This window comes from Protobothrops mucrosquamatus, unplaced genomic scaffold (genome assembly GCF_001527695.2).
Source record: "Protobothrops mucrosquamatus isolate PMUCROS unplaced genomic scaffold, P.Mucros_1.0 scaffold_299, whole genome shotgun sequence".
Lineage (NCBI taxonomy): Eukaryota > Metazoa > Chordata > Lepidosauria > Squamata > Viperidae > Protobothrops > Protobothrops mucrosquamatus.
In genome coordinates, this window is record NW_015386375.1 from 306,062 (window position 1) to 333,882 (window position 27,821).

The following is a 27,821-nucleotide window of genomic DNA, read 5'->3' on the forward strand; positions in this document are numbered from 1 at the left end:
CACCACACAGAGCAAACAAAGAGTACAGTCACCATTTACTGCTCAACTATATAACTGTAACAGGAAAAAAGAAATTAGAACAAAAGAGCATAGAATATATACCATAGATCCTCTTTTAGAACAGATCTGCCTCCTTTTTTTCAACAGTTCCTTTCTGTGCTTTTGGCCTTGTCCAGAACCTGCCTCAAGTTCTCGTCTTGATTTGCCTATGTATGCAATTTCATAAGGAATGGCTTCAAGGGTCCTCTGGGGCAGTGATGGCGAACCTTTTAGAGATTGAGTGCCCAAAACCCAGCCCCCCCTGCCCACCCCCGCTCCACCCCAGCCCACCACTGCCCCGCTCGCAGGGCTCTCACTGCCTCCATGGCCTGCCGCAGATCACCCAGATGGCCCAGCAGCGCCATGGTGGCCACGCCCTCAGCCCGCGGCCTGCAGCATCAACCACGCGATGGGGCACGAGGGCAGAGTCTTGTCCCCGCTGCCTGGCTGCCATGTCCTTGGCTGCGCTGCTCTGCATGGGCCACACTTGGGGGTGACTCTCCTTGGGAGGGCTGCTGGTTAGGAGGGGCCGCAGGGGGAGGCGGGGCTGGGGCGACGGCATACGTGCCCACAGAGAGGGCTCTGAGTGCCGCCTCTGACACGCGTGCCATAGGTTCGCCACCACTGCTCTAGGGCAGAGGTCCCCAACCTTTTGGGCATCAGGGACCAGTTACGAAGAGAGTTTTTTCCATGGACCGAGGGGGCGTGGTTTTGTGTGCTGCCTGCATCCCGCGGACGGGGCTTTGCTTGTTTGTGTAGCCCGGTTGCTGGCATACCGCGGCCCGGTACCAGTCCACAGACCAGGGGTTGGGAACCCCTGCTCTAGGGGTCCACAAAATATAAATTATTTGCCAGGTACTGAAGCTTTTTGCAAATATTTAAAACAATATACTCATTTTTTCTTTGTTAACAAATGGCAGGGCTTTTTCACGAAAAATATTTTATTTATATTAATATTTAATGTTTAATATTTATAGTTTTGCAAGATTCAATAAATAAATAGTCTTATTATTTCTTATTTTTACTGCACCAAAGAGAGTCGGAAGTTAATGCCTTTTCTTTTTCCCTTCTTCTCTACACTTTTCTCTTTCCTATTCCCTCCGCTATTTTTCCTATTATTTACTTTGGTATTTTTGTACTTTATATTATAAACTAATAAAAAGGTTTGACATGGGAAAATGAATGAATGAATGAATGAATGAATGAATAAATAAATAAATAAATAAATAAATAAATAAATAAATAAATAAATAAATAAATATTCTGAGAATTAGTCCTTTTTAATCTGGTAAAAATCGATAAATATAACCCACATAAACAAAAGCTCTTTTGTAGTCTTTTGGCAAAGGGTTCAGGGAGCAAAAACTTTAAGAAACACTGGTTTAGAGTACTTCCAAGCCTTAGCTGGAATTTTACTATCCTAAGGTAGGGATACCTATCACTTCAGAACGGATGAAACTTGCAAAGTCTTGCTAGCAGTCAAAAATCTCTCTCTTTCACTTAAACAAAGCTATTTGGACTTGTAAATGGACAGCATTTAATCCTCCTCAAGCCGTGATATTGTGGATGGAAAATACGAAATGTAGAACTGTTAGCTGATTATCTAAAGTACTGCAATGAAGTCTGCATTTCACCACACCTTACACCGGTTTTAAATTCATTTTACAAAGCATTCCTGTTTACCATCTGGTTTACCTCATGCCTCCATGGTTTTGGCCCAGGATAACTCTGCTTTAATGCCAGTTTGAACATGTGTCTAGGAGGATGGTTTGTTTGTGTGTTATTCTATCACCCCAGTTGTTGCAATATTAAATAGGTGGAAAATCCATTTTTCTTCCTTCTCTCCCTACGCTTTCCTTCTGTTCCCGTCTGGCAATGCTCACAGGGGTTTTTCTGCTGAAGTGCAAGGAACTTATCTTAAAGATCAATCATGTTTCTAAATTGATTAGTTATGATTTTGATAAAAATACACATTTTGGGAAAAAAAACCAAGCTTCTGAGCAAAAGCAAAGCAAAAAAAAAAGGAACCAAGGCCAGCTGAGTAATCACATTTCAGCTGCATTAAGAGTTGGGTTTCCAGGCCTGCTGTTAATTACATTCAGGCTTATTTCCTCTAGTAATGACATTTTCCTAAGAAATAATGGTGTACTACATTTTCCTTGTTACTCCTTCTATCCTAGCCTCATTCTAGAACAGGGGTGTCAAACTGCCGCCCACAGGTCGGATACATCATAGCGAAACCACGCCCACCCCATTGCCGGCAATGGCAAAAAAGTCGCAATACGTTCCAACACGTCATGTGATGTTGCGAGTTTGACATCCCTGTTCTAGAAGAAGAGAGGATCAATCTATTCTCCAAAGCACCTGAAGGCAGGACAAGAAGCATCGGGTGGAAACTAATCAAGGAGACAACCAACCTAGAACTAAGGAGAAATTTCCTGACAGAACAATTAAGCAGTGGAACAACTTGCCTCCAGAGGTTGTGGGCGCTCCAACACTGGAGGCTTTTAAGAAGAGATTGGACAACCATTTGTCTGAAATGGTTCAGGGTTTCCTGATTGAGCAGGGGGTTGGACTAGAACAAGGCTTTTCAACCAGTGGTACGGGTAGCACCTGTGGTACATTGGCACCTGGCAAGTGGTACGCGACCATCCTAGAAAAGTAGCGGGGGAGGGGAATGAGCTGAACTGGTGGCAGCACCGCACAAGCCTGAGCGAGAGATGGCTGGAGCTGCAGAGCTGTCAGGGCTCAGCGGAAGTGCCAGGATCAGCACCAGGCTCCAGCTGGAGCTCGGAGCTGATCCTGGCGCTTCTGCTGAGCGCAGAAGAAGCGCCAATCAGCTGGAATGTTGCAGCATCTCCAGGGTCTTGTGATTTACATTCAGATGCTTGGCAACTGATTCATATTTATGACGGTCACAGTGTCCCAGGGTCATGTGAAGTGACCAAAACCTGCTGCAACCACCCAGCAGACGGGAGGAATAAAAACCAAATACCCCCCCACCCCACCCCCGCTGCCAATCCTGAACAGAAATGCTCACAACAATGAAAACCTCGGACAGGAGGAAGAGCGCCACCGGCAGGTGTCTTGCTCGGCTGTGGCTTGGGGGGCACTTTTTCGGTGTCATTGTAACTTCGAACAGTTACTAAGTGAACTGTTGTAAGTCGAGGACTACCTGTACTTCATCACTTTTTTCTTTTTCTTTTTTTATGGGTCATCAAGTTTTTGACACCTTGCTAGGCGACTGGTGATATTCAGATGTTGCCATATCCTAAAAGTGGTACAATGGGTGAAAAGGTTGAAAAGCCCTGGACTAGAAGACCTCCCTTCCAACTCTATTATTCTGTTATTCTTTCTATGGACTTTTGGCGGGACCCAACCATAAAAGGCCAAGTTAATAATACTCTAATAGAAATTCCCTGAAAGCATAGGTCTTACCATGGCGTTTTGCAGTGGGCGCTGATATCCTGTAGGCCGATACTGAAGCCGCTCTGACCATTCAGTGTGAATGTCTCCAAGATACAACTCCTCGACCTCCCTGCTGCCCTGGTTGTGCTGGAGGAGCAAAGGCTGGTGGTACTTCTCCACTCGTACCAGGCTAAGCTCATGCATGGCAAAGCCAAGGCCAGGAGTGCAGTCCTCCTCCCCCTTAGGACTCAGAAGCTCATAGAGGGCATCAGGAGCCCAAGTCCGTCCAGCTGGCAAAAATCCACTGCAGCGCACTCCCGTTTGGTTGAGGCGGGCAACCATTTCCTGCATGGCCCTCTGGCTGTAGAAGACAATGCCAACTTTATGAAGGTGATAATCTGCTTCTGTAGCCCCCAGGGTGATCCAGGATGCCTGCCGGAGTCTGATTCTCCCTTTAATGACCAGAGAGTAGGTGGGCTCTCTACAGGAAGGGTCATGGTAGTAAAACTGATAGGCTTTGAAGAGGCGGTTGGCAAAGAACATGTATGACCGAGTAAGGAATTCAGGTCCTGGGCGCACTTCACACCTGAAGGGGAGGAAATTCCTGTTAGAGGTTGCCACAACGAAGAGGGGGGGTGTCAACCTAGTTTCCAAAGCACCTGAAGGCAGGACAAGATGGATGGAAACTAATCAAGGAGAGAACCAGCCTAGAACTAAGGAGAAATTTTCCAACAGTTAGAACAATCAGTGTAATGACTTACCTCCAGAAATTGTGGGTGCTCCAACACTGGAGGTTTTAAAGAAGAGATTGGACAACCTTTTGTCTGAAATGGTATAGGGTTTCCTGACTGAGCAGGGGGTTGGACTAGAAGACCTCCAAGTTCCCTTCCAACTCTATTCTGTTAGTTGCCAAAAATAGGTATGTGCCAACACTGTATTAGTAAACCTGTTAGATATCAAAGATGGCACAGTAGCTAAGCTGCTGGACAATTCAACAAAATTGTTAAGAGGATAAATTTAGAGAGTTGAGTAGAACTTAGCAAAATATCTTCGGTTCCAGGAACAGTATGACAGCACCGATGGGTTCCCAGAATTGCATCTGATTTCTTTTTTTTTTAAAGGTTATTTTAATTTCAAATATTAACAGAAAGCAGGCATATGGTAAGGGCCTCTTCCAGCATATTTATTTACTAGAACACTTTTTGATCTTACAAAAGTCCACTGCAAAGGGAGAAAAGATTCTTGACATCTCATTTGCCTTTCGTGAATGGCCACAGTTACCAAGGCAGCCATTTTGTGAATTATTCAACTCTGTGGTGCTGTTTCCAAATCTCCTGTCCTGATAGAAGCAAAACAAAGGAATAATTTATAGAACAAAATAAAGTCATTATTTGGAACAAGAATTTCATCACTGGGGAAATTCCAGAGCTATCAAAAGTCTGGCATTGTCCCATTTTTCTTATAAAAAGTCTGATCTGCCAAGTCTGCAGGGTTGGCTTAAGGAAAATACATATGGCCCTCTGGATTGAAAGATGAGACAAATATATTCCATTTTACTAAAGACATTTTAAAAATGGGAAGGGTAGGGATAGAGAAGCATCTGTGAGCTCCGATTTCCTACTTTATAAAGACGAATATCTTGTCAAACAAGAATGGACATTCTGAGAATCGCAGGCCATTGCATTTTGAGGACTCAAATTTGGAGAACCCTACCTTATCAGTAGCATTGAAGTACTATAACCTGGGGCTGTGCACAAGGAAATTCTTCTGTGTCTTCTTTTCCATGAGAAACATTAACAGTTCTGCACTAAGACAGGAAGGTCTACACCAGGGGTAGGCAACCTTGGCTCGTTTATGACTCGTGGACTTCAACTCCCAGAATTCCTGAGCCAGCATTGCTGGCTCAGGAATTCTGGAAGTTGAAGTCCACGAATCATAAAAGAGCCAAGGTTGGCTATCCCTGGTCTACATAAATGTATCAAGAAATGAATCCAAGAGGTGTCCAAGAAACTTTTAGAACTTTAGAACTTTTTGTAATTCAAAAATCTGCAGATGTATCAGAGCTGATACTTTTAAAACTTGGCATCCGGCTTCTGGACCGTGTCATTGGTCCCTGTTGATTAGGCTGCGTTCTTGGCTTATCCTTGACGTTAGCATCCAACCCTTTCCTGTTTCTCCTCCGTATACTCTCATTAACTCCCTCATCATCAGTTCTAGGGCTAAGCGAAAACTGATGACGAGGGAGTTAATGAGAGTATACGGAGGAGAAACAGGAAAGGGTTGGATGCTAATGTCAAGGATAAGCCAAGAATGCAGCCTAATCAACAGGGACCAATGACACGGTCCAGAAGCCGGATGCAGACGCTGGGTTATCTTATATAAGTTGCCCCCATTAACTAGCTTCAAGAACTCTGACGATGTCGGAAGTTTCCGATGAAAGCTCGGTTTTATTAAAATTTTTCTAGCTTTGATTTTCCTGGTGCCATAAAAGACGCAATTGCAAGAGAGGAACAGGTTTGCCCCCACCCCACCCCCAGGAAATAAGAAATACTTTCCATATTTTAACAGAAGCCCACCTTGACAATCAAATGCACTGAATGTGTTACCCAGACATAAGTGGTCATGTTATCCTGCACCTCTGCATTTTGAGACAAAGTTCATACATACCCTGTTGAGATCCAATGACCTTCTAACCGTGGTGGTAGAACAGTTGAAATTCTCGCACCGTCCTGAAGGTGGCGCAATTGGTACTGGCACTGCGGCTCCCACAGTACTTTTTCTGAGCTGAGCTGGCTGATGTGTGCTCTGGGGACATCCCATATTTTCTTTCCAGATGCAAAGGCTTGAAAGAAAAATTAGATATATATTTTTTTTAGGATAGAGGTAGAGAACTCTCAGGAACAGTGTTTCAGTTCCTAAAAAGAAGTAATAGCATTTGTTAATATCACTTTTCCTCTGCAATTAGATGGAAGGTCACTGTGATGTCCATTTTACTATTATGAAAAGAAGGTTAGGGTCAGGGGGTCGATTAGATAGACAGATTTAATAATAATAATAATAATAATAATAATAATAATAATAATAATAATAATAATAACAACAACAACAACAACAACAAAACAACAACAACAACAACAATAATAATAGTAAAGTTGGAAGGGACCTTGGAGGTCATCTAGTCCAACCCCCTGCTCAGGCAGGAAACCCTATACCATTTCAGACAAATGGCTGTCCAGTCTCTTCTTAAAAACCTCCAGTGTTGGAGCATTCACCGCTTCTGGAGGCAGGTTGTTCCACTGGTTAATTGTTCTCACTGTCTAATTTGCTGTTATAGAAATGGCTAGTTATATAATAGTGTGTAAAAACAAAAAGTTGAGGCTAGAGTGCTTTTATTTTGAACTGTGCTAAGAAGAATTGGAAGTCAACACCTTTTTTGCTTTTCCCTTGTACCTCACACTTTCTCTTCCCCTTTCCTTTTCCCTCCCTTAATCTCCTATTTCTATTTTTCTTTATATTTTATATATTAAATAAAAAGAAAATTACAGACACTATTATGAAGAGAAGGTAAAATTAAGGCTCGTCTGTTAGAGAAATGAAATAGCTTTTAAAATGTCACAATTTAATAATAATAGTTCCAGAGTGCCAACCGAATTCAGTCTCTTCTGTCATGTATATACAAGCATGCTTCATCAAAAACCAAAGCAAACTTTTATTGTTTTTCATATTGTTTTACTTTTGCTTTTGAGCTAATGCTGTTAGTCATATGAAGATGCGACTGCATTATTTGAAGAGAAGGACGAGGGGGGACACATGATAGCAATATTCCAATATCTCAGGGGCTGCCACAAAGAAGAGGGAGTCAAGCTATTTTCCAAAGCGCCTGGAGGCAGGACAAGAAGCAACGGATGGAAACTAATCAAGGAGAGAAGCAATCTAGAACTAAGGAGAAACTTCCTGACAGTTAGAACAATTAACCAGTGGAACAACCTGCCTCCAGAAGTGGTGAATGCGCCAACACTGGAAGTTTTTAAGAAGAGACTGAACGGGCATTTGTCTGAAATGGTATAGGGTTTCCTGCCTGAGCAGGGGGTTGGACTAGATGACCTCCAAGATCCCTTCCAACTTTATTATTATTATTATTATTATTATTATTATTATTATTATTATTATTATTATTATTATTATTATTATTATTATTATTATTATTATCAATAATAATAATAATAATAAAAATAATAAAGGATGTTTTTAAAAAAATCTAAAATGCTGCGTCATTTATTATCATGGTTTTGCAATGCTAATATACATGAACTCTCCAGCATCTATTTGAATGGAAGTGATAAGTGAAATGAAACAAAATGAAATGAACAATAATAACGAGACCTTAAGTTTTATATTTGATTTGTATTTTTAGCAAGCCTCCTATGTAAACCATCACTTGCTGAAGAGTGAAGTGGGAAAGTGAAAAAATTACATAAACAAACCTAGTACTGTCTGCAAGGCTACAATCAATCTCTCTCTCTTTTTTATAGTATTTTATCTCTGGAGGTCTAGCCAAGAGGCCCAAAATTAAGTCTGCTGACATCCGTTTCCAACTACCGTGTTCTATTTACAGGAGGTAATTTTCTGGTGTTCTGGTTTTCAATAAGGAACATCCTGGCAAGATGGATTTAAAAAAAATATTAATTTTAATTAAAGCATCAAAGGACCAGATCTGGCTTTCCATTTCTACTTTTTGGATAAAACCAGAGCAATATTTAAAACAGCTTTTTTTCTAACATAACACCCACTACATTTTTTTTTTGTAAACGCCCAAAATGTCATGACCCTGTTGGAGCCTGGGTCCAAAGAGGAGGAAAAGATGGAGACGGGTCCGATGGAGGGGGATGGCTTGGTCCCTATGGCCCATGAGGAATGACCTGGGGACAAGGACAAGGCAGTCCCGGGTCCCTCGGGCCTCGGAAGAGTAGGCAGGGAGGAAGAGAGGGTGCAGACTGGCCGAGGAAGGGGGCAGGAGATGGAAAGGGCAGGCAGAGGAGCGGCAGAGCTGCGAGCCCAAGCACGGAGAATGGAGAGGAGACAGTCAGTGTAGGGTAAGCCGACTACTTGGGAGGAGGGCGCCCCACCCCTCCTCATGAGGTTCACCTGGAGAATAGCATTTAAGGAGATGCCATGAGGAGGGGCTTTTGACGGGAACAAGTGTTGTACTTCGCAGCAACATTCTCCCAGGTCTGGGAAGAACTTTGCTCCAGAATCCTTGCTGTTGTTGATTCATGTTTGATTCTTTGCCTTGATGTCTGTGGGCTAACGGTAACGCAGCTCTATTCCGGATTTTGCTGTATTCCCAATGGATTCTCCATGCCGTGAAGTTCCAAGTCATCTGTCATGAACTTTGCTGAGGTTGAGATCCTGTCTTGCTTCCGGAGCATTGCTGCTCCCTTGGACTTCCATTGCCGGGAAGTTGCACGGAGTGTGTATGCGCATGTGCTTGAGCCTTGCTCTTGAACTGTAGGTGTGGATTGGATGCAGAGACTTGGGAAGGGACCAGGAATTGCTGGGTTGTGGGGATTTGGGGGGATGGTGGTTGAATAAATGCTGACAAAGCCTCCGCTTAGCACGTGGTGCTTACGCACCAATCCCGGGTCATAACATAACACTTCTGGATGACACCAGCTGAGAAAGGTTGTTTTCCTCTTTTAAAAATATTTACATGTAGTCCTCACCTTAGAACTGTAATGGAGCCCAGAATTTCCATCCTGTGTCATGACAACCATAAGTTGAGATGTCCACATGACAGGATCCAGTTTTATAACTTTTTTTTGCAGCAGTCATAAAGCTTATGCCATGGTTGTTAAGTGAACCCAGCAGCTATTAAGCAAATCAATGTATTCCTGTAGCTGGGTTTTTTGTTTTGTTTTTTGCCCAAAACAGACAAAAACATCATAAATTGTGTTCACATGACTGTGAAATTCTGCAACTGGCCATAAAGATGAGCTGGTTGTCAAGCACCAAAATGCGACCATTTGACTGTGAGGGGGGGGGTGCATTGGAACTCCAAGTCATAAATAGGGTTTTTTTGGGGGGTGGGGGGGTCTGTTGTAACTTTGACTGGTTGCTAAGAAATTAAAAAGAGCCAAGTGAGTATGGTAACTTGTGGGAAATGTCATACGGAAGTAGTGTTTTATGAGTCACCTTAAACCTCAAGATGGGTGGCAAATAAATTTGATAATGTCTGAAATGGTATATAGCAGAAGTCCCCAACCTTTTGGGCACCAGAGACTGGTTCCGTGGAGAGAGGTTTTTCCACGGACTGGAGAGTGTGTGGTTTTGTGTGCTGCCTGCATCCTGTGGACAAGCTTTCCTTGTTTGTGTGGACCAGTTGCTGGCATGCTGTAGCCCGGTACTGGTCCACAGACTGGGGGTTGGGGACCCCTGGTATATAGGGTTTCCTGCTTGAGCACGAGGTTGGACTAAAAGACCTCCAAGGTCTCTTCCAACTCTGTTATTCTGTTATTCTGATATCTTTTAGGACTTTGGTTAACAAAGCCAGTAACTTGAGATAGGCCCAGAAACAAACAAGAAATAATATCATAACTAGGATAGTCTACCAAGCAATTGATGAAATACAGCTGCCACATTTGACTGGAACTGGAGTTTCAGTACATTTATCAAAATGCTCTGTATAGAATTGTGTGTTTTCCTGTAATTAGGAAGAAAAATGATTAAGGATAAATCAATATAGCCAGATGTTTTCTTTTTCTTCAATGTTAATAGCCAGGTGCAGCTGAATAAAGGCACTTCTGGACAATAGCATCTCTTCTAGGTGGACTATGAAATCTAAGACAGCCCTCCCCCCAAGCTATGCAACTGATCTTTCAGCAGGAAGATAATACATCCACAACACTTGGTACTAAGGTTCATGGAATTCACCCAAGTAAATATCTTGCTCTTTAGGGTCTCTTTTACATCTCTGGTAAAAGATGCAATGCAGAGATCCCCACGGAAGTCCACGAAAACTGGAATACATTTTCCAAAAATGAATTAAAGTTAGAGATGAAAGGATCAGAGCTTCACTAATTATAATTAGCAATTCCAGAAAAAAGCAAACATAAAGTAGTTGAAATTCCAGAATAGTTATGGATAGTTATTGGAACAGTGTTTAAGCACAATTTGTCCTCTAATCTCCCAGCTTTTAGCTGGAAATTTAAACAAGACAAATACACATTTCAGACAAAAATAGATGTAAAAGAAGCTAAAATAAGTTTTTAAAAGGCTACCTTATTGTGTTCGGCTCAATATTTTGTGTAAGAACTCCCAAGCTTTTCATAATCCCTGTTTGATTATCTGCAATTGTTGTCATCAATTCTGGAAATTTATACATGGCTCCTACAAGGCACCGGTATGTTTGTAAAAATGATGGCAGCAAAAACCACAGCGATTCTTTTAACAACTGGGAACAAAGATTGTAAAGTCAGGTGCGATTTGGTTGTTAAGTGAATCCAGCTTCTCTCCCTGAGTTTAATTGTCAGACTTTGCTAGGAAGGTCACAAATGGCGATTATGTGAACCTGGGATACTGCAACCATCGTACTATGTGCCTATTGCCAAATGTCCAAATTTTAATGACCTGACCAACAGTCCTAAGTGCAAGGAATGCTCATAAGTCACTTTTTTCAGTGCACTAAACAAATGGTCATACTGTAAGTGAAGGACTACCTGCAGCTGGAAGGCAATCTGTGATCGTCTTCATATCTACTGATGTGAAATGCCACGAACAAAGAATGGAAATCATTGTCCTGTAATGCAGGGGTCTCCAACTTTGGCAACTTTAAGACTTGTGGACTTCAACTCCCAGAATTCCTCAGCCAGCAAAGCTTGGCTGAGGACCCCTGCTGTAGTGGGTTCCTGAAGGTCAAGAAACTAAAGTCTTTCACCCCACCCTACCGAAAATGAAAAAAAGGAGAGGCAAATATCCTGGGACTTTACATGGGCTCATGGAGTGCTGAAAGAAATCGACAAAATCCTTGTGGGCTACTGAGGGGGAGCTGCAAAGCCTTCAAATTAGCATTTCCTTTAGAAGGCTTGAAGCTGAGGAATCAAAAGGATGAGGTGAGGCAAGAATTCCCTCAGGAAAGCTGCCATAGCATCTCAGGGGAAAACCGCCTTAGTTTTAGGGCAGTTTCAACTGCAATGCAGGTGAAATGAAAGTAAATCAACTTGAGATTTCATGCTTCTATGTCTGGTTTCAAGATGGGCTGAAACAATGGAATCAATCAATAATTTCATCTGGAGAGTTGAAAGGAAATTACAGAGAGAATCCTGGCTTCTTGTCCACTTCACAAAAAGCCGTGCTACAAATGCCAAACAGGCAGGTATTTTGGGATAACAACTCTAAGAAAAATCCTATTCAGACTAGCCATTGATGTGATTGCGAATTCTGGAATGTTGTAGAGAAAAGCCACATCATCTTAGTAACATCTGAAAATGCATTAATGCATTAATGGAATAGGACCCCTGTTTACATCAGTAAATGCCTCAAATGTGGATATTTTAGTTGTCTATTGATGGCTTATGTCCCAACTATATGCACACTAACATATTTGAACTGGTATGTGTGTTGCACTTTGATTAAACCCTTACTATGTCTTCTTGGCAAATACATCAAGCCAACATTGTTTTATATCCCAGCTGCTTTGAAAAGACGATCAGGGAATCTAACACATTTTTTAAAAAAACAAACTCTTTTTTCTGAACTAGAGATAAGGAGAAAAATAAAAGAGAAAAGCACTGCCGTTATGATGCTTTAATTTCTGTGCAATGTGCTTTGAGAGTGAAATAAGCAGCATTGATGAGACGAGGTAGGAGAGGGTGTTCATAAACATTCTCACTTCCCTTTTTTAAATTAATTTATCAAAATATAAAATATAAAGAAAAATGAAACTGTTGGGAAACTAGGGAAGGAAAAAGGGAAGAGGAAAAAGTGTAGGGTAAAAGGAGAAAATGAAAGAAAAGCCTTGATTTCCGACTCTTTTTAGTGCAATAGAGTCAGGTAATAACATACAGCCTCAACTTTTTATTTTTACATAGTAATATGTACTAACCATTTCTATAACAACAAACCTTTTGGTATTCACACACATTCCAATTGTAGAACAAAGCTCTGAGAATATATGCAGTCCAATTTCTTTAGAAAAAAGAAAAGGGAGTGTCTAAAACTTCAGGGAGCAAAACTTGAGACGGCCCTGAGTGATAGGAATAGTCTTAAGGGACTGAATTCTACAAAGAAGATGGGAAATTAGAAAGCGGAGAGTTTAAAGTTAAAGTTACTCCACAAAAGAAGATAAGAGGAGCAGGGAAGAGATAAAAAATTAAGGGACTGTAGTTGAAAAAAGAAAAGTTAACCAATACAGAAGGAAACAATCTAAGAAGAAAACTGTGGAAAGCTTTCCTAATGTGATTCCCAGCCAGTTTTCCATTGCCTAGGAATTCTGGAAAGCACGTTCCTGACAAATCTGGAGGGCTTCAATTTAGAATAGGTTGTGTGCAGTTTAAAGTCACTGAGCTAGATTAAATATCGACTCTTGCAGATTGGCTGCCTGGCTTCCCATAGGAGAAAGATGATGTTTATCATGGTTTTCCTTCTAACTTCATTTTCTGACCCAGATTTCACACAGTGATAGGAAAAAGGGATGGAGAAGAATGTTGGAAACGGGAAGGTTGGAACGAATCTCTCTGCATTCAAAACCTGCTCTGCTCTGCTCAGCTCCAAGCTCAAACCAACTCAGAATCTCAACTTGGTTTACAGGTAGTCCTTGACTAACAACCATTCATTTAGTGACTGTTCAAAGTGCCAGCCGCACTGAAAAAAGTGACTTATGATGGTTTTTCACACTTATGATTGTTGCAGTATTCCCATGGTCAAGGGATCAACATTCAGATGCCTGGCGATTGGCTCATATTTATGACAGTCACCGTGTCCCAGCATCATGTGATCACCTTTTGAGACCTTCTGATAAGCAAAGTCAAGGGGGAAGCCAGATTCACTTTGCAAACATGTTACTAACTTAACTGCAGTGATTCATTTAATAATTGTGGAAAAAACTGTTGCAAGAAAGGTCATAAAATGGGGTAAAACTCACTTAACAAATGTCTCACTTAGCAACAGAAATTTTGGTCTTAATTGGGGTTGTAAGTCAAGGACTACCTGTATAGGAGGTACTGTGATGGTCTAATGCAGGGGTCTTCAAACTTGGCAACTTTAAGACTTATGGACTTCAACTCCCAGAATTCCTCAGCCAGCCAGGGCTGACTGAAGAATTCTGGGAGTTGAAGTCCACAAGTCTTAAAGTTGCCAAGTTTGAAGACCCCCTGGTCTAATATGATGGTATTCATGATGGGAATGAACAGTAATGGCAACAATGCCCAGCCTTGGTGCATGCCAACTTCCACAGAAAAGGTGTCAGAAAGGTGTGCATGATAATTGGCTGTTGGTATTAACATGAAACATTTGGACCCATTTTATGAATAGCTCGGGCACACCATGGTTGAGAGTATGTTGCCATTTTTTTAATCTTTTCCCTAAAACATTTTCATTGCCATTCAAAATGCTGGTATTGGGTTTTAAAGGCCTAAACCAGGGGTAGGCAACCTTGGCTCTTTTATGACTCGTGGACTTCAACTCCCAGAATTCCTGAGCCAGCCATGCTGAGGGGAAAGGGAGAGGTTTCCATGCTGAGCCATGCTGGCTCAGGAATTCTGGGAGTTGAAGTCCACAAGTCATAAAAGAGCCAAGGTTGCCTACCCCTGGCCTAAGCAACTGGGGATCAGACTATTGATATTATTAATGGGGCAGAAGGCAGCACCCAGGTTGTCGTGTTTGGAAGCTAAGCATGCTTGGGTCTGGTTGATTCTTGGAAGAGATTCCTCCCAGACATACCGTAGGCTAAAGTGGGAAAAGCATCCTGGAAATGCCAAATAACTATTATAACATCGCCAAAAGAGCTAAATTGGGCAAAACTCACTTAACTTTCTCACTAAGCAGCAGAAACTTTTGGCACAATTGTGGTTGTGAGTCAAGGACTACTTGTACAATGCTGCAGAACCATGCCAGGAGGTTTCATTATCACTTGCTCTCCTACTTTCCTTCCCCAATTTAATAAACGGTTTAAAAATAACAGCTGCTGAAGTGGCAGCCCTTTCTAAGCTGCAGCAGCTCTGCCAACATAATTTTTTTAAGATTTCTCTTTTATATTGATTCCCAACCCTTCTTTATTCTGTAGCGGATGCAGAATCTGAGCTGAGGTTTTCTGGCTACCTTCATCTTGTAAGAACTTCAGTCACCTTTTTCCCTGCCTTGAGAAAAAGACAGTTGAAGAAACCCTGCCTTTGCTGAATACTGAGAAAAAGTCAAATCTTCTGCACAAACTTTTATTAGAAGATTTGCACTGAGGAAAATAGTGTAGTTTGACGTGCAACCCTGCAAAATAATCCATTGCAGGGTTTGTTAAAGTGGGGTCCTAGGAGGGTCTAGGGCAGGGGTAGGCAACCTTGGCTCTTTTATGACTCGTGGACTTCAACTCCCAGAATTCCTGAGCCAGCATGGCTCAGCTTGGAAACCTCTCCCTTTCCCCTCAGCATGGCTGGCTCAGGAATTCTGGGAGTTGAAGCCCACGAGTCATAAAAGAGCCAAGGTTGCCTACCCCTGGTCCAGGGCAACTTGCCACGGCCAGCTCGCTGTGGGACAAATTGCAATAGGATAAGATTTACCCTAATATCAAAGAAATGGTAGAATAGAATCATTTAAGACAGGGGTCTGCAAGCTTGACAACTTGAAGACTTGTGGACTTCAGCTCCCAGAATTCCTCAGCCAGCATAGCTGGCTGAGGAATTCTGGGAGCTGAAGTCCACAAGTCTTCAAGTTGTCAAGCTTGCAGACCCCTGATTTAAGAAAGATTGCAAAAGGAGGGACAGAATGAAATGTGAATGACAAAAATATATTTTTAAATTATTTTAAATAATTAAACTGAATTGTTGAATTGTCCCGCAGTTTTGGCCGTGGAGACTTGGCCCATTCCATCCAAGGAATCCTAGGGCTATCCCAAGACCCTTCCAGGGATCTGCTAAATCAAATTACTTGCTAACCTATGATGAAAAATAATACAATAATAAAATCCCATCAAACTTTTTTTTTAATACAGTAAACATTGATAAATATAACCCATGCAAACAAAAGTTCGCTTGGGATAATTTTTAAAAGCAGGAAGGGGGTCTAAGAGAAAAGAATTTAAGAAGTACTGCTGTATTTGCCCTTATAGCTGGAAACTCACACACTTCCTTTTTCCACCACACGAGGGCACTTCCAAAATAAGTTGAAAATGAGTGACACAGAATTTTTATCAGGATAATTTAAAAATTAACCTGGACATTAAATCGGAGAGGAATGAGAAATAAAAACAGCTGTAATAAGACCACTTCCTAAGAATGCCTCCGAAGTTATAGTTCTTTTGAGTGATAAGACTAAACTCAACCTCAACTGTTACTCACTCCCCTTCTTGGAAACAACATTCATTTCTATCTTTAACTCTAGAAATATAGGTGGCTTTCTAAGTGCGCAGAGCAGAAATAAAAAGGCAGGTGAGATCAGGAGGCTAGTCCCTAAGGTTTCAATAAAATGTGTTGTTTCAAAAAGCAATGGAGCAAAACCTCAGTTTATGAAATGAGATTTGACGTGAAGAAATAAGCTATTTAAAAACACTCTGACATTAATACCAAACAGTCAGAATTGGAAGAGATTATAAACGGACTTCACTCTGGAGTGCAGGAGGATTAAAAAAAAAATAGAAAAAAAGAATTTGAGGAATAGTGAAAAAACAATATACATGTCACGAATATCATCTATCTACTACCAATTATTGTTAAAAGTGTACAGCGAAAAACTACATTTCAGGTCATTAGCACAACATCCTGGAAAAGAATTCAGGATTATGTATGCCAGGCTTAATGCAATGCTTTCTCTGGGAGGCTTTCTTTAAATAATATTTGGAAACAACAGCTGGTACAGATGGAGACCAGAATACTTTTTGAGATGCTTGTTTTTTAAATCTTATTATAATGATCCTGCTCAACCTCCAAGAGTTCACTCTTAATATATGCTGCCAATTAAAACATCAGGTCATTATTTATAAATAAGTGTGCTATAAATAAGTGTGTTATATCAAAAACCACATTCTCCTGTCAATTTCAGAGCATCTTGCTTCATTATCACCAGCTAGCCATTATATATGTGATGGATTGTGTCTATTGAGGGAGTGGTGGTGTGATGGAGTACAATGGAGAGCAAGTTTTCAAAGAAGGAAGAAGCACATTCCGGGGGGGGGGAGTAAAGCAAGGGACAATCCAGCCAGAACTGGATCTGAGAAAGAGGAAGAAATTTAGGGTAGCTACTCTCTAGATTCTCCCAGTGTATATCCATTAGAGTTAGAGTCGCATAGGATTAGTCTGGCAAGAGTCTGTCTATATCAGGGGTCTTCAAACTTGGCCCTTTTATGACTTGTGGACTTCAACTTCCTCAGCCAGCGTGTCTGCCTGAGGAATTCTGGGAGGTGAAGTCCACAAGTCATAAAAGGGCCAAGTTTGAAGACCCCTGGTCTATATAGTTCAGCAAATAAAGAACTGAACTTTGCCTGAATTGTTCTATATTGTTTTTGGACTGGGCCTGACAATATAAGATTTTATAACATCTGGGCCTATTTGGTAGCTGCACCCGAATTATGAAGCTTTCACCCAATAGTGATATGGTGATAGGTAACCCCTTCCTGATTTCTTAAAGTAGGTATTTAAGAAATTTCTGTTTTATCAGACATTTAATAGGTTTCAATCACGTGTGAATTATGCTAGCTTTTGATTTCTTTTTTGTGTTTACAAAGGGTTATTCCACCCCACCCCACCCAAGTATACTGTGATTGGTCTTTAGTGTTGTGAACCATCTTAAAGGCCTTTGAGAGACTGGAAGATATTATATACATAATTCTACTAAGAAATACTCTTTAACACAAAAACGATTCGGAGAGATCTTGATTTTGAAATGGAGAAGCCTCAGGCAGGCAAAGAGATTGTACTATACCCGCTTCACTCTCACTTTTCTATTCTCAAATTGCTTTTCCACAAGTAGAAATACAACCATCAGCAATCAGGGCTTTTGTGTACATGTACAACTCACCTACTGTATCAACTGGAATACCACTAAGATATATGAGAAGTAGTTAAGCGCAAGAACTCTGAGTAGATTTATTTATTTAGCCAAAGGTTTTGTGCTTTTCTCTATATCCACATACCACAGAATGCCTGGAATGATTGCCCCACAGCTGGATCTCTGGATGAAAAGAGAAAGCCCACTCACCCTGAGTTCATGTGTTGGACCTATTTGTCAAGCACAAGTAACCAGGAGCAGGAGTTTAGTTCAAAGCACTTCAAGTTTCTTACATGCTACCTATATACAAAAACCTGATCTACTAAAGTTGAAGGAAAATTGGTGCTATATAAGAGTCAATAGAATTCATGGATTTAGGTCTCTTTTGGGGAGCGTAGCAACTCCAAACTGATGACACATTTGAGCCCACCTTCAAGCTCCACCTAGTCATCTTGTACACTATTTAAGAACACACCATCAATGTAAGTGTTCATTAGGTGTTATAAGGATGACTTTAAAGACCACAGTGAAGGAGGACCATGAGAGCGCGGTGGTGTAGTGGTGAAGATGCTCGCCTCCCACTTGGAAAGTTGAGAGTTCAATCCTAGGTAGTGGCAGATGTTTCTCTCTTAGGACGAAAAAGAAAAAAATATCTGTTGCGAACTCCGCATGACGTCAGGAAGGGCGTCCGGCTAGTAAATGCTCAGGTCCATCTGATTCTACCCTGAATTAAGGGACCGCAATGTCGTAAAAGAATGGAGTGAAGCAGGCCAACATCATATGAGGAAATTGTGTTGGTCTTGCTGTTAAATTTGGATAAGAGCAGCAGCTCTTAAAATAGCCGAAGGAAAAAATAATCCTTCCATTTTTATAAAACAGCTAACTGTGCAGGGAACCTAATCTACCACTACCAATTCCAGTCTTCCTGTCTGAATGTGATAACACTGCACCCCTTCCACTCTGAGTTTTATTTATTACTTATTAAATGTATATGACATCAATCTCACCATCAAGAGACACTGGGTGTCTTACAACAAGATAAAAAGGACAAGATTAGAGAACTTTGTACCTGCATTCAACCAAACATGATGTTGTGAGCAGGCCATGGGTGAAGGAATCAGTTCATGTAACCCTATGCACTTCTCATAAGTATATATGAACATCTTGGGTGACCATTCTTTTCTTATATATTACAACATTAACTGAAGAGTAATCACATTGCTGCAAAGAGAGGTGTACTTTTGGTATGCACAAAAGGCAAAGGGCCTTTTTAGTACTAGCCCTTTGAAGTCCAGACAAGAATGAAACAAACAATGAATACTAACTCTAGCTTTATTGCAAGGTGCATTAACAGAACCTTGCAAGCCTGAATATATTTCTCCCTTCCTTTACTTTTACTAAGATGCCTTTCGCATGACAGATACCTTTGTCTGTAGCTCTTCTATCTCCCAAGGTCATTCCCACATACCATTATAGCCCTAAGATGTGTAAAAACAGGTCTCCAATCAGAGTTACTGCTAGTCTGCAGACCAAAGGCCAGCTGGAAATTCAGAACAAACTTCCTGCACTTTAATCTCATTTTTCAAATAACCGTTCCCCACAGCTACTTGCACTATTTAAGAGATAGGCAGAAAGATCAGACTCTTAGGTTTACAATCTAAAAAAATGCAAAACTCGTAATGAAGGGGTAATGAAGGAAGAGAAGTTCTTCAAGGCCAGGGAAAAAACACAGAGCAAAACATCGCTATTTCTATACTACCTAGGACAGGGGTAAGCAACCTTGGCTCTTTTATGACTGGTGGACTTCAACTCCCAGAATTCCTGAGCCAGCATAGCTGGAGTTGAAGTCCACCAGTCATAAAAGAGCCAAGGTTGCCTACCCCTAACCTAGGATGTTCTTCTCCTGGTCACCTTCTTGTTTCACCAGCAGCTGATGGTTCTACATCACTGACAAATGAAAACAAAGCTATCCATGACAATTACCTTAGAAGCTGAAGGCTTCATCTATGCTGAGAAAGCTAAGTGTAAACACTGTTTAACAGCCATTATACAGAACAAACAGGCAGAAGGCTAGCAAAGTGCCTTCCTGAACACCAACTTGCAGTCACAAGACTTGATGAAAACTTCTTACTTGCACAACACGTGGACAGATGTCACATAGTTTCAACTCGGAAACTGTGAGCATCCTAGACCACAACCTCTCCTGGATAGTAATCATTACTCAGAGATTAACCCCAAGATTTATCAGATCAACAATCAGGCATTAAACAATAACCCAATCAAGGAACTACCAACTCAGACAAACAATCAAACAGTAAACAGTCTAATCAAGGAACTATCAAGAACAATCTCGCCAACACTCACAGGACAAGCCACTTGTACATAAATAGAGAGCAAACCCCACTCTCTTCTAGTTAGGTAATGAAACATCTGCAAGAAAACCAATCTCAGAGAGCACCAAGGACCCCACAGTTTAACCCAGAGCTACAAACATTCTCTTCTATTAAAGAGGGCAAAGCTAGCTTCTTGTAGTTGTAGCAATGGGGGCCAATGCAGATGGACTCTCCTTGCCCTGATGGTCTTCCTGGAAAGCAAGGAGTAATAGCATCTATTGCTCCTCGGTCTCATGGACCCTGGTGAAATCAGACCATGATGCCTTTTGAATCTGTAGACCAGGAAAATTGCCAATAGGAAGCAAGAACTGGGAGCTGAGGTCAAAACATATCTCAGCGTTGCCAACTGAAGGGCAGCCAAATTACCAGACATGATTTCCAATGTGGCAACTGAAACCAAAGTGGTTAACTAACCTTTCCACTTAATGATGTTCCCAGACTTCCATTCCCTTGCAGAAGAGATAGCATCAAAGGGAGACAACACTGCTTATTCCGGAATTAAATATGTCATCCTGGCATACGCAGGGATGGAATTCTTTATTAGCGGTGGTTGTGGTTGTTTGATTATAAGAATGTGTACATGTATGCACACTTTCCCCCTTCTTTCTCTGCAGCATTTTGAAGAGTGCAACTATTAATTGGATTTCCAAAAAAAATTCCCCGTGTGTAAATAATTAAGCCTCATCACAAAAGCAAAAGGAGCAGCTACCACAGAATAGTAAGTGTAAATCAGAAGTTTCATCTGATTGACAGAAAACTAACAGCAAAATGTAAGGCGGAGCAAAAAGATTCATTAAATGGCAGGGAATGTTTCTAATATTAGCTAAACCGAAAAGAACTTAATATGAACTGTCTGACTAGCACACGAGATGGAAATGGATAAATATTCAAAGGCTACAATTGTGAAATACTATAATGGTGGGGGGTTTTTTTTTTAATAGGGCAGAAAGAAACTGTTCCAGATGGATAGAATTACAAAAGGCAAGATGCTCTCTGAATAAGAAAAGGAATATCGTACGCATTCCCTCTGCCAAATCTGAGAGAAAGATTGCAAGAGAATCTGACCTGAGTGTATGAGTCAGAAAATGAACCCCAGTTTAAAATGTTCACCGGGAATAAAGCTGTCCCTGGGACATCTTTAGCTGGGTCAGGAATGGAGCTTGTTATGCAAACTGCTAAATCCACTCATAGTGGGCTTAGAGCAAATTTGCTTTAGCCCCAAATAGCCCCTGGATTGTTTAGATTAAGCTAATTTCCATGGTGAGTTAGCACCAAAGGTTAAGCTTATCTTCCTACTATCAGCATAGAGATGAAACCTTAGAGCAGTGTTTCTCAACTTTGACAACTTTGAAAGGTGTTTACTAAATTGAAAAACACTGCCCTAGAGGAACCTCACAAAACTGGATCATTCTAAGAACTTAGTTTTTTTTTCTGCTTTGTTTTATGCTACTCCCAACACAGTCCTAGGGAGAGGCTAAATGTGTTAGAAAAGGGTGGATGCAGGGAAGGCTCTCCCAATTCTGCTAAGAAAGGGCATTCATCCTGATTGGATCTCCAAAGGTTTGCATTTTTGTTGAGCTCTATTAAAGCAGTGTTTAGCAATAGCAATAGCACTTAGACTTACATACTGCATCATAGTGCTTTACAGCACTCTCTAAGCCATTTACAGAGTCAGAATATTTCTCCCAACAATCTGGGTCCTCATTTTACCAACCTCAGAAGGATGGAAGGCTGAGTCAACCTTGAGCCAATCAGGATCAAACTCCTGACTGTGGGCAGAGTCAGCCTGCAATACTGCATTCTAACCACTGGACCAGTACAGCATCTGGGACCCCTGGGAGTTCCCCAAGACTCTCTCAGAAATCTATAAAGTCAAAATTAATTGCAAAACTATGTTGGAAAAACAATGCAATATTAAAATCCCATCAATGAGCATGAGAAATAGTAGTAGAAGCGAATGTGTCTACTTTAATTTTTAATATGATAAATACAACCCCTATGCATTAAAGCTCTTTTAGGATCCTCCATAATTTTAAAAAAGAATCCTAAGGAAAAAAAGTTTAAGAAACACTGCTCTAAATCAGAGGTCCCCAACCTTTTGTGCACCAGGGACTGGTACCATGGAGAGAGATTTTTCTGTGGACCGGAGGGGGCGTGGTTTCATGTACTGCCTGCATCCCGCGGATGGAGCTTTACTTGTTTGTGCGGACCAGTTTCTGGCATGCCGCAGCGTGGTGCCAGCGGTTGGGGACCCCTGCTCTAAACAAAAGGGACAGCAGAGAGAGCCTCTTAAGTGTTTTTAATTCGTGGAAGATCATTGACGAGGGCTGCTCTGCTCCCTTTGTCACCAGCTGGGTGATTTTAAGCCAGTCATCAGGAGACTGGGAGTTCTGGTCCCACTTTAGGCACGAATGCCAGCTGGGTGACTTTGGACCAGTTCCTCTCTCTCTCAGCCCAATCCACCTCATAGGGTTGTTGCGGGGAAAATAGGAGGATGAAGGAGTATTATGTATGTTTGTTGCTTGAGTTATCTATAAAGTAATAAAGGCAGGATGAAAATCTAATAAATAAATATACACAGATAATTGCAACAATACAATAGGTTTTTCACTACCTTTTGTTGGAAAAAAAAACCCAAATCCCACAAAACATTGGGACTATGATGTGCTTGAACAGGTCAAACTATACTATACTAGATGGAACCAATAATAGAGTTGAATAACAGAATAACAGAGTTGGAAGGGACCTTGAAGGTCTTCTAGTCCAACTCCCTACACAGGCAGGAAACTCTATACCAGTGGTGGCGAACCTATGGCACTGGTGCCAGAGGCAGCACTCAGAGGCCTTTCTGTGGGCACGCGCATCGTCGCCCCAGTCCTAGGCCTTCAGCTGGGTTTTATAAAACCTTTTCACTTTAGGCCTCCGCCGCCATGTGCAAAAAAAAAAAATTCAATCAATCAATCAATTTCAACTTCTCACGGGAAAAAAAAGATCTTGCAAAGTTGGAATTGATTGATTGAACTTTTTAGTCTCACCCAGTCTGCCGTTACCACTGCAGCTATGCCCACCCAATGGGCCACACCCATCCGGCACCCGACGATGCATAAGTGGGTTTTGGGTTGCAGTTTGGGCACTCGGTCTCTAAAAGGTTTGCCATCACTGCTCTATACCATTTCAGACAAGTAGTTATCCAATCTCTTCCTAAAACCCTCCAGTGTTGGAGCACCCACAACTTCTGGAGACAAGTTGTTCCACTGATCAATTGTTCTTTCAGGAAATTTCTCCTTCAGTTGCCTTAAATATTTTTAAGTGCAGCTTCAATAAAATTGCAAACAATGTTCCCAACAAGTTCAAAATGGAAAAAAAACCTAAGCAAACTGATGGAGATTACATCAGTTTTTCATTATTCCAGATTTTGATCAACTAAAGCTTAGCTAATTTAACAATGAGAGGCCCATATCTGTTTGTTAGATTTCCTGTCTATCCTGCCTTTCTTCCAGGCGCTCAAATCCATGCATATAGCATATTCCCTCCTTCAGTTTTTCTTCCTGCAGTAAAAATCCTGAGAGACATACTGGGTTGAAAAACAATGACTGATTCCAAGTCACACAGTGAGGTACATTTTGGGTCTCTTTAATCACTACGTTATGAGGGCAAACAAAGGAGCACAAGTTTTAAAAAAGAAGATTGAAATTTAAGGATATTAATTTTTTAACTAGTTTTAGTTCTCATGTTCTAAAGGAGAATGGAAGCGATTATCTCCATATGCACACATACAATTAATAAAATGTATAAGCTTTCGTGTCTTAAATTTGAAATTCTTATTCAGATTACTTCACATAACAATGCTATGGCATAAAATTGGTTCAGCGTAGTGTGTTGTTTAAACCTAGTTAAAGTCCTCACTTAGGAACCACAGTTGGGACCTGCAACTGTCGCTAAATGGAAAATCATGCAACTGTGACTTTATTTATGATTTTATTTCCATGTTATCCATTAATTCTGTTGCCACAAGCTTGTTGGGAAGCATACAAATAGTGATCAATGAATCACAGGACATTGAAATGGTTGTTACTGCTAAATGTGTGCTGATCATCTGGATGGCATTCACAGGACTCTGCAACATTAACCAGTGGAATGGCCTGCCTCCAGAAGTTGTGGGTCCATCACTGGAGGCTTTTAAGAAGAGACTGGATAGCCACTGGTCTGGAATAGTATAGGGTCTCCTGCTTGAACAGGGGGTTGGACTAGAACAGGGGTAGTCAACCTTGGCTCTTTTATGACTCGTGGACTTCAACTCCCAGAATTCCTGAACCAGCTAAGCTGGCTCAGGAATTCTGGGAATTGAAGTCCACGAGTCATAAAAGAGCCAAGGTTGACTACCCCTGGACTAGAAGACCTCCAAGGTCCCTTCCAACTTGTTATTCTGTTCTGTTGTAACAGCCATAAATGCAAGGACTGGTCACAAAACTATGGGGTTTTTTTTTACAGTGTTGTCATTTTGAAGGGCCATTAAATGAGGCGGTTGGTAAGTGAAGACTCCCTGCTAAGTAGCAGCAATCTGAAAGTAGCGCCTCTTTAAGAGTTTGCATGCTCTTTTAAGAGCTCTTTAAACCTCTTTTAAGACTTTCTCGTGCTTACTGTTACCACAGCAAGGGAACAACAGCAAAAAGGGTTTTTCCATTCAGAATGTGCACTATGTGCAAAGCCCTTTAAAGGTTGTCAAGGAAAATGCTGGGTTTAGAAAGCTATTAAAGTGATACATGCCACAGCACCAGTGACATAAACCAAAATAAATCAGAGAGGGGGCATGTTTCACTTTGACACAACAACAGGCTACAAGGAAAAATGCTTATTCAATCAAAGCACAGACCTGAATTTGTTTTAAGAGGCAGGTTCTGGGGGAAACTGTTTATTAGGGTGTGGTTTCTAGATAGTCTGAAATTTCAGTCTACTGCTTTGCCTGCCAGCAGCGGCCATTCTTGATGCATTCCAGCTCCCTCAAATATCATTGACAGACATTTCAATTAAACTTCAACCTGCCTTGAACGTAATCTAATCACAGAAGCTGTGTGCCCTGAAATTAGGCCAACGTTTAGGACTTCCTCATCAGAAATGTAGCCTCTCATTTAGATTTTGCGTTGGTTTTTACAGGGGGCCTGGTTTTGATGGAATGAAGATGTTGTTCAGTAATTGAAAAATATGTCTATATTAAGGAAACCACGGCTCTTATCACACATCAAAAGTAAGAACTCTCTACTGATAAAACAGGCTGAATCACTCAATTTCTGAACTACAATTTTTTCCTAGAAATAAAGGTAATCCTCAGTTTATGACCACAATGGGACCAGAATTTCAGTTGCTAAGCACAACAGTTGTTAAGTGAGTTGTGCCCAATTTTACTACCGTTTTTGCTATGCCTATTAAGTGAATCACTGTGTTTGTTAAGTGAATCATGCAGTCATTATGTGAATCCAGCTTCCTCCATTGACTCTCCTTGATGGAAACTCCCTGGGAAGGTTGCAAATGGCAATCCCATGATCCCAAGATGCTGCAACCATCTTAGATACATGCTGGTTGCAAAGAACCCAAAGTCTGATCACATGACCATGAGGATGCTGTGAAAGGACCATTCAAAATACTTTTTTCAGTGTTGTTGTAACTTCGAGCAGTCGTTAAATGAATGGTTGTAAGTCAAGGACCATCTGTTGGAGTGTAGGAATTTGGATGGTTGTTCTTTCTACAGGCAGCCTTATTAACCTGACGTTTACTTGCCCTTACACAATTATAAACAAATCATTTTCTATTACTTGATATTCCAGACTATGTAGAGCACACAGATACCTACCGTTTAATAAACCAGATCTTGGTCCAGACATCTTAATATTGTCTACACTATTTGGAAGAAATTATCCAGCATTTAATCAAAATTAAATTTAATTAATTAAGTCTTCTCAGCCCTGCTTAAAAAGTCCCAAAAATGAAACTGAGATCTTACCATGCACATCAAGTGATTCACTCAAAGCACCTGAGGGCAGGACAAGAAGCAAGAAACTAATCAAGGAGAGAAGAAACCTAGAATTAAGAAGAAATTTCCTGACAGAACAGTTAATCAGTGGAAGGACTTGCATTCTTCCTTTCTCACTATTTATGGGAATGCCAGATCATTGTTATGGTTTGCATACGTCCAGCTAAAGTAGAAGCTATTGCTTTTCCTACACACCAATTGAAAAAAGAACTGCTGAAAAATCTGGTTTGTGAAAATTTCCACAAGAACACCTAATGGAAAAGATTTCCCATTAAGTTAGGGTGCTACACAGAAAATGGCAAGTGTTCTCAGATTCTTTACCTTCTCACCTCATATATAAAATATACTTTATTAATTAATTATTTCCCTGAGAATAGCAAGAGTGTATTTTATCTAGTGTGTAAGCAGCGACTCTGGCATTTTCCCCTACCAGGTCTGTTAGCATAAAAGGGTTAGGAATTCAGGAACATCTTATCTTATCTTATCTTATCTTATCTTATCTTATCTTATCTATAAATAAAAATGTAAATGTTCGTTTGTTCAAAATCTTAAATCTCTGAAAGTTCTTCACCGATTGCTTTGAAATTTTGACACAACGTTGCATTCAAATATGCGCGTGTTTTTATATACCTACTATTGTATAGATGTCACACCTGTGACAGGTAAAAACATGCTTTTTTTGAAAAACAGCGCCATCTGTTGGACGTAAAAGCAACACACGCTAACAAAAAATATTGTATACCCACAAGCATTGTGAAAGTAAACATATTACAAACGTGCGCTTTCTCTTTTCTTTCTTTTCCATTTAACCAGACTGAGCCACAGCAACGCGTGGCCGGGTACAGCTAGTAATAAATAAGATAATTGTTGCAAGTTAAGCTTTGCTTAACTTATAACAACGTGAGAATTAGAGAAATATTTATTCATTAACTTTTTTTACATATTTAAGTTTTACATTTTAAGTTTAGTCTGCTGCAATCCATCAACTCAAAAATTAGCAGTAACACAACAGGGTGCAGTAACAAAAAAAACAAAAAAAGTAATTACATAAAAGCAGTAACCACAAAATACCTCAATAAACACAAAATCAAAACAACAGTAAATAACTCAGTAGCATGTTCAAGATTTAAAAAAACCTCTTGAGCAGTTAAATTTTTAATACTTTCCTAATGCTGTATATAAAGTGAGATCTGCACATATTTGACGTAGTAGAACATCAGCACCACAATGAAGAAATAATAGCTCAGAAAGCACCAAGGACCCCACGATTCAACCCTGAGCGACAAATATTCTCTTTAATCAGGATAAATAACACCTGTAGGCCTATATTTTTTGCATCTCCCCAAGGCGGGAAATCCTTAGGAAATGCTCCTGTAAGTGGCAGATTAAGTGCAGAAGTTGGTCCTGAGATATCTCAGTTCCAGTTGAAGCCTTGCATACGTTAAGGACACCAAGGTGGGGAAGAATATGTGAAACAGCAAAGAAATCTCAGACTCGGCACCTCCCAGCTATACCATTAACCATAAAGGTAGTCCTCAACTTACAACCACAATTGCTAAGCAAGGTGGTTGTTAAGTGAATTGCATCCAATTTTAGCACATTTTTTCCATAGCTATTAAGTAAATCATGCATCTCTGGCTTCTCCCATTGATTTTGCTTGTCAGAAGCTGGTTGGGAAGGTAACAAAATGGCGATCACATGACCCCAGACCACCACAACGGTCATAAATATGTTCCAGTTTCTAAGCACCTAAATTCTGACCATAT

General features: G+C 40.8%; 1 protein-coding gene across 1 annotated transcript in view; it reads right to left on the bottom strand.

The window, feature by feature from the left end:
- APCDD1L (APC down-regulated 1 like) overlaps window positions 1-27,821 on the bottom strand; it is a 78,747-nt gene that overhangs the window by 3,609 nt on the left and 47,317 nt on the right. The window contains exons 3-5 of the mRNA XM_015832079.2: window positions 10,075-10,147; window positions 6,115-6,289; window positions 3,478-4,033 (exon numbers count right to left, since the gene is read on the bottom strand). Coding sequence (XP_015687565.1) covers window positions 3,478-4,033; window positions 6,115-6,289; window positions 10,075-10,147 — 804 coding nt within the window. The remainder of the gene's footprint in view (window positions 1-3,477; window positions 4,034-6,114; window positions 6,290-10,074; window positions 10,148-27,821) is intronic.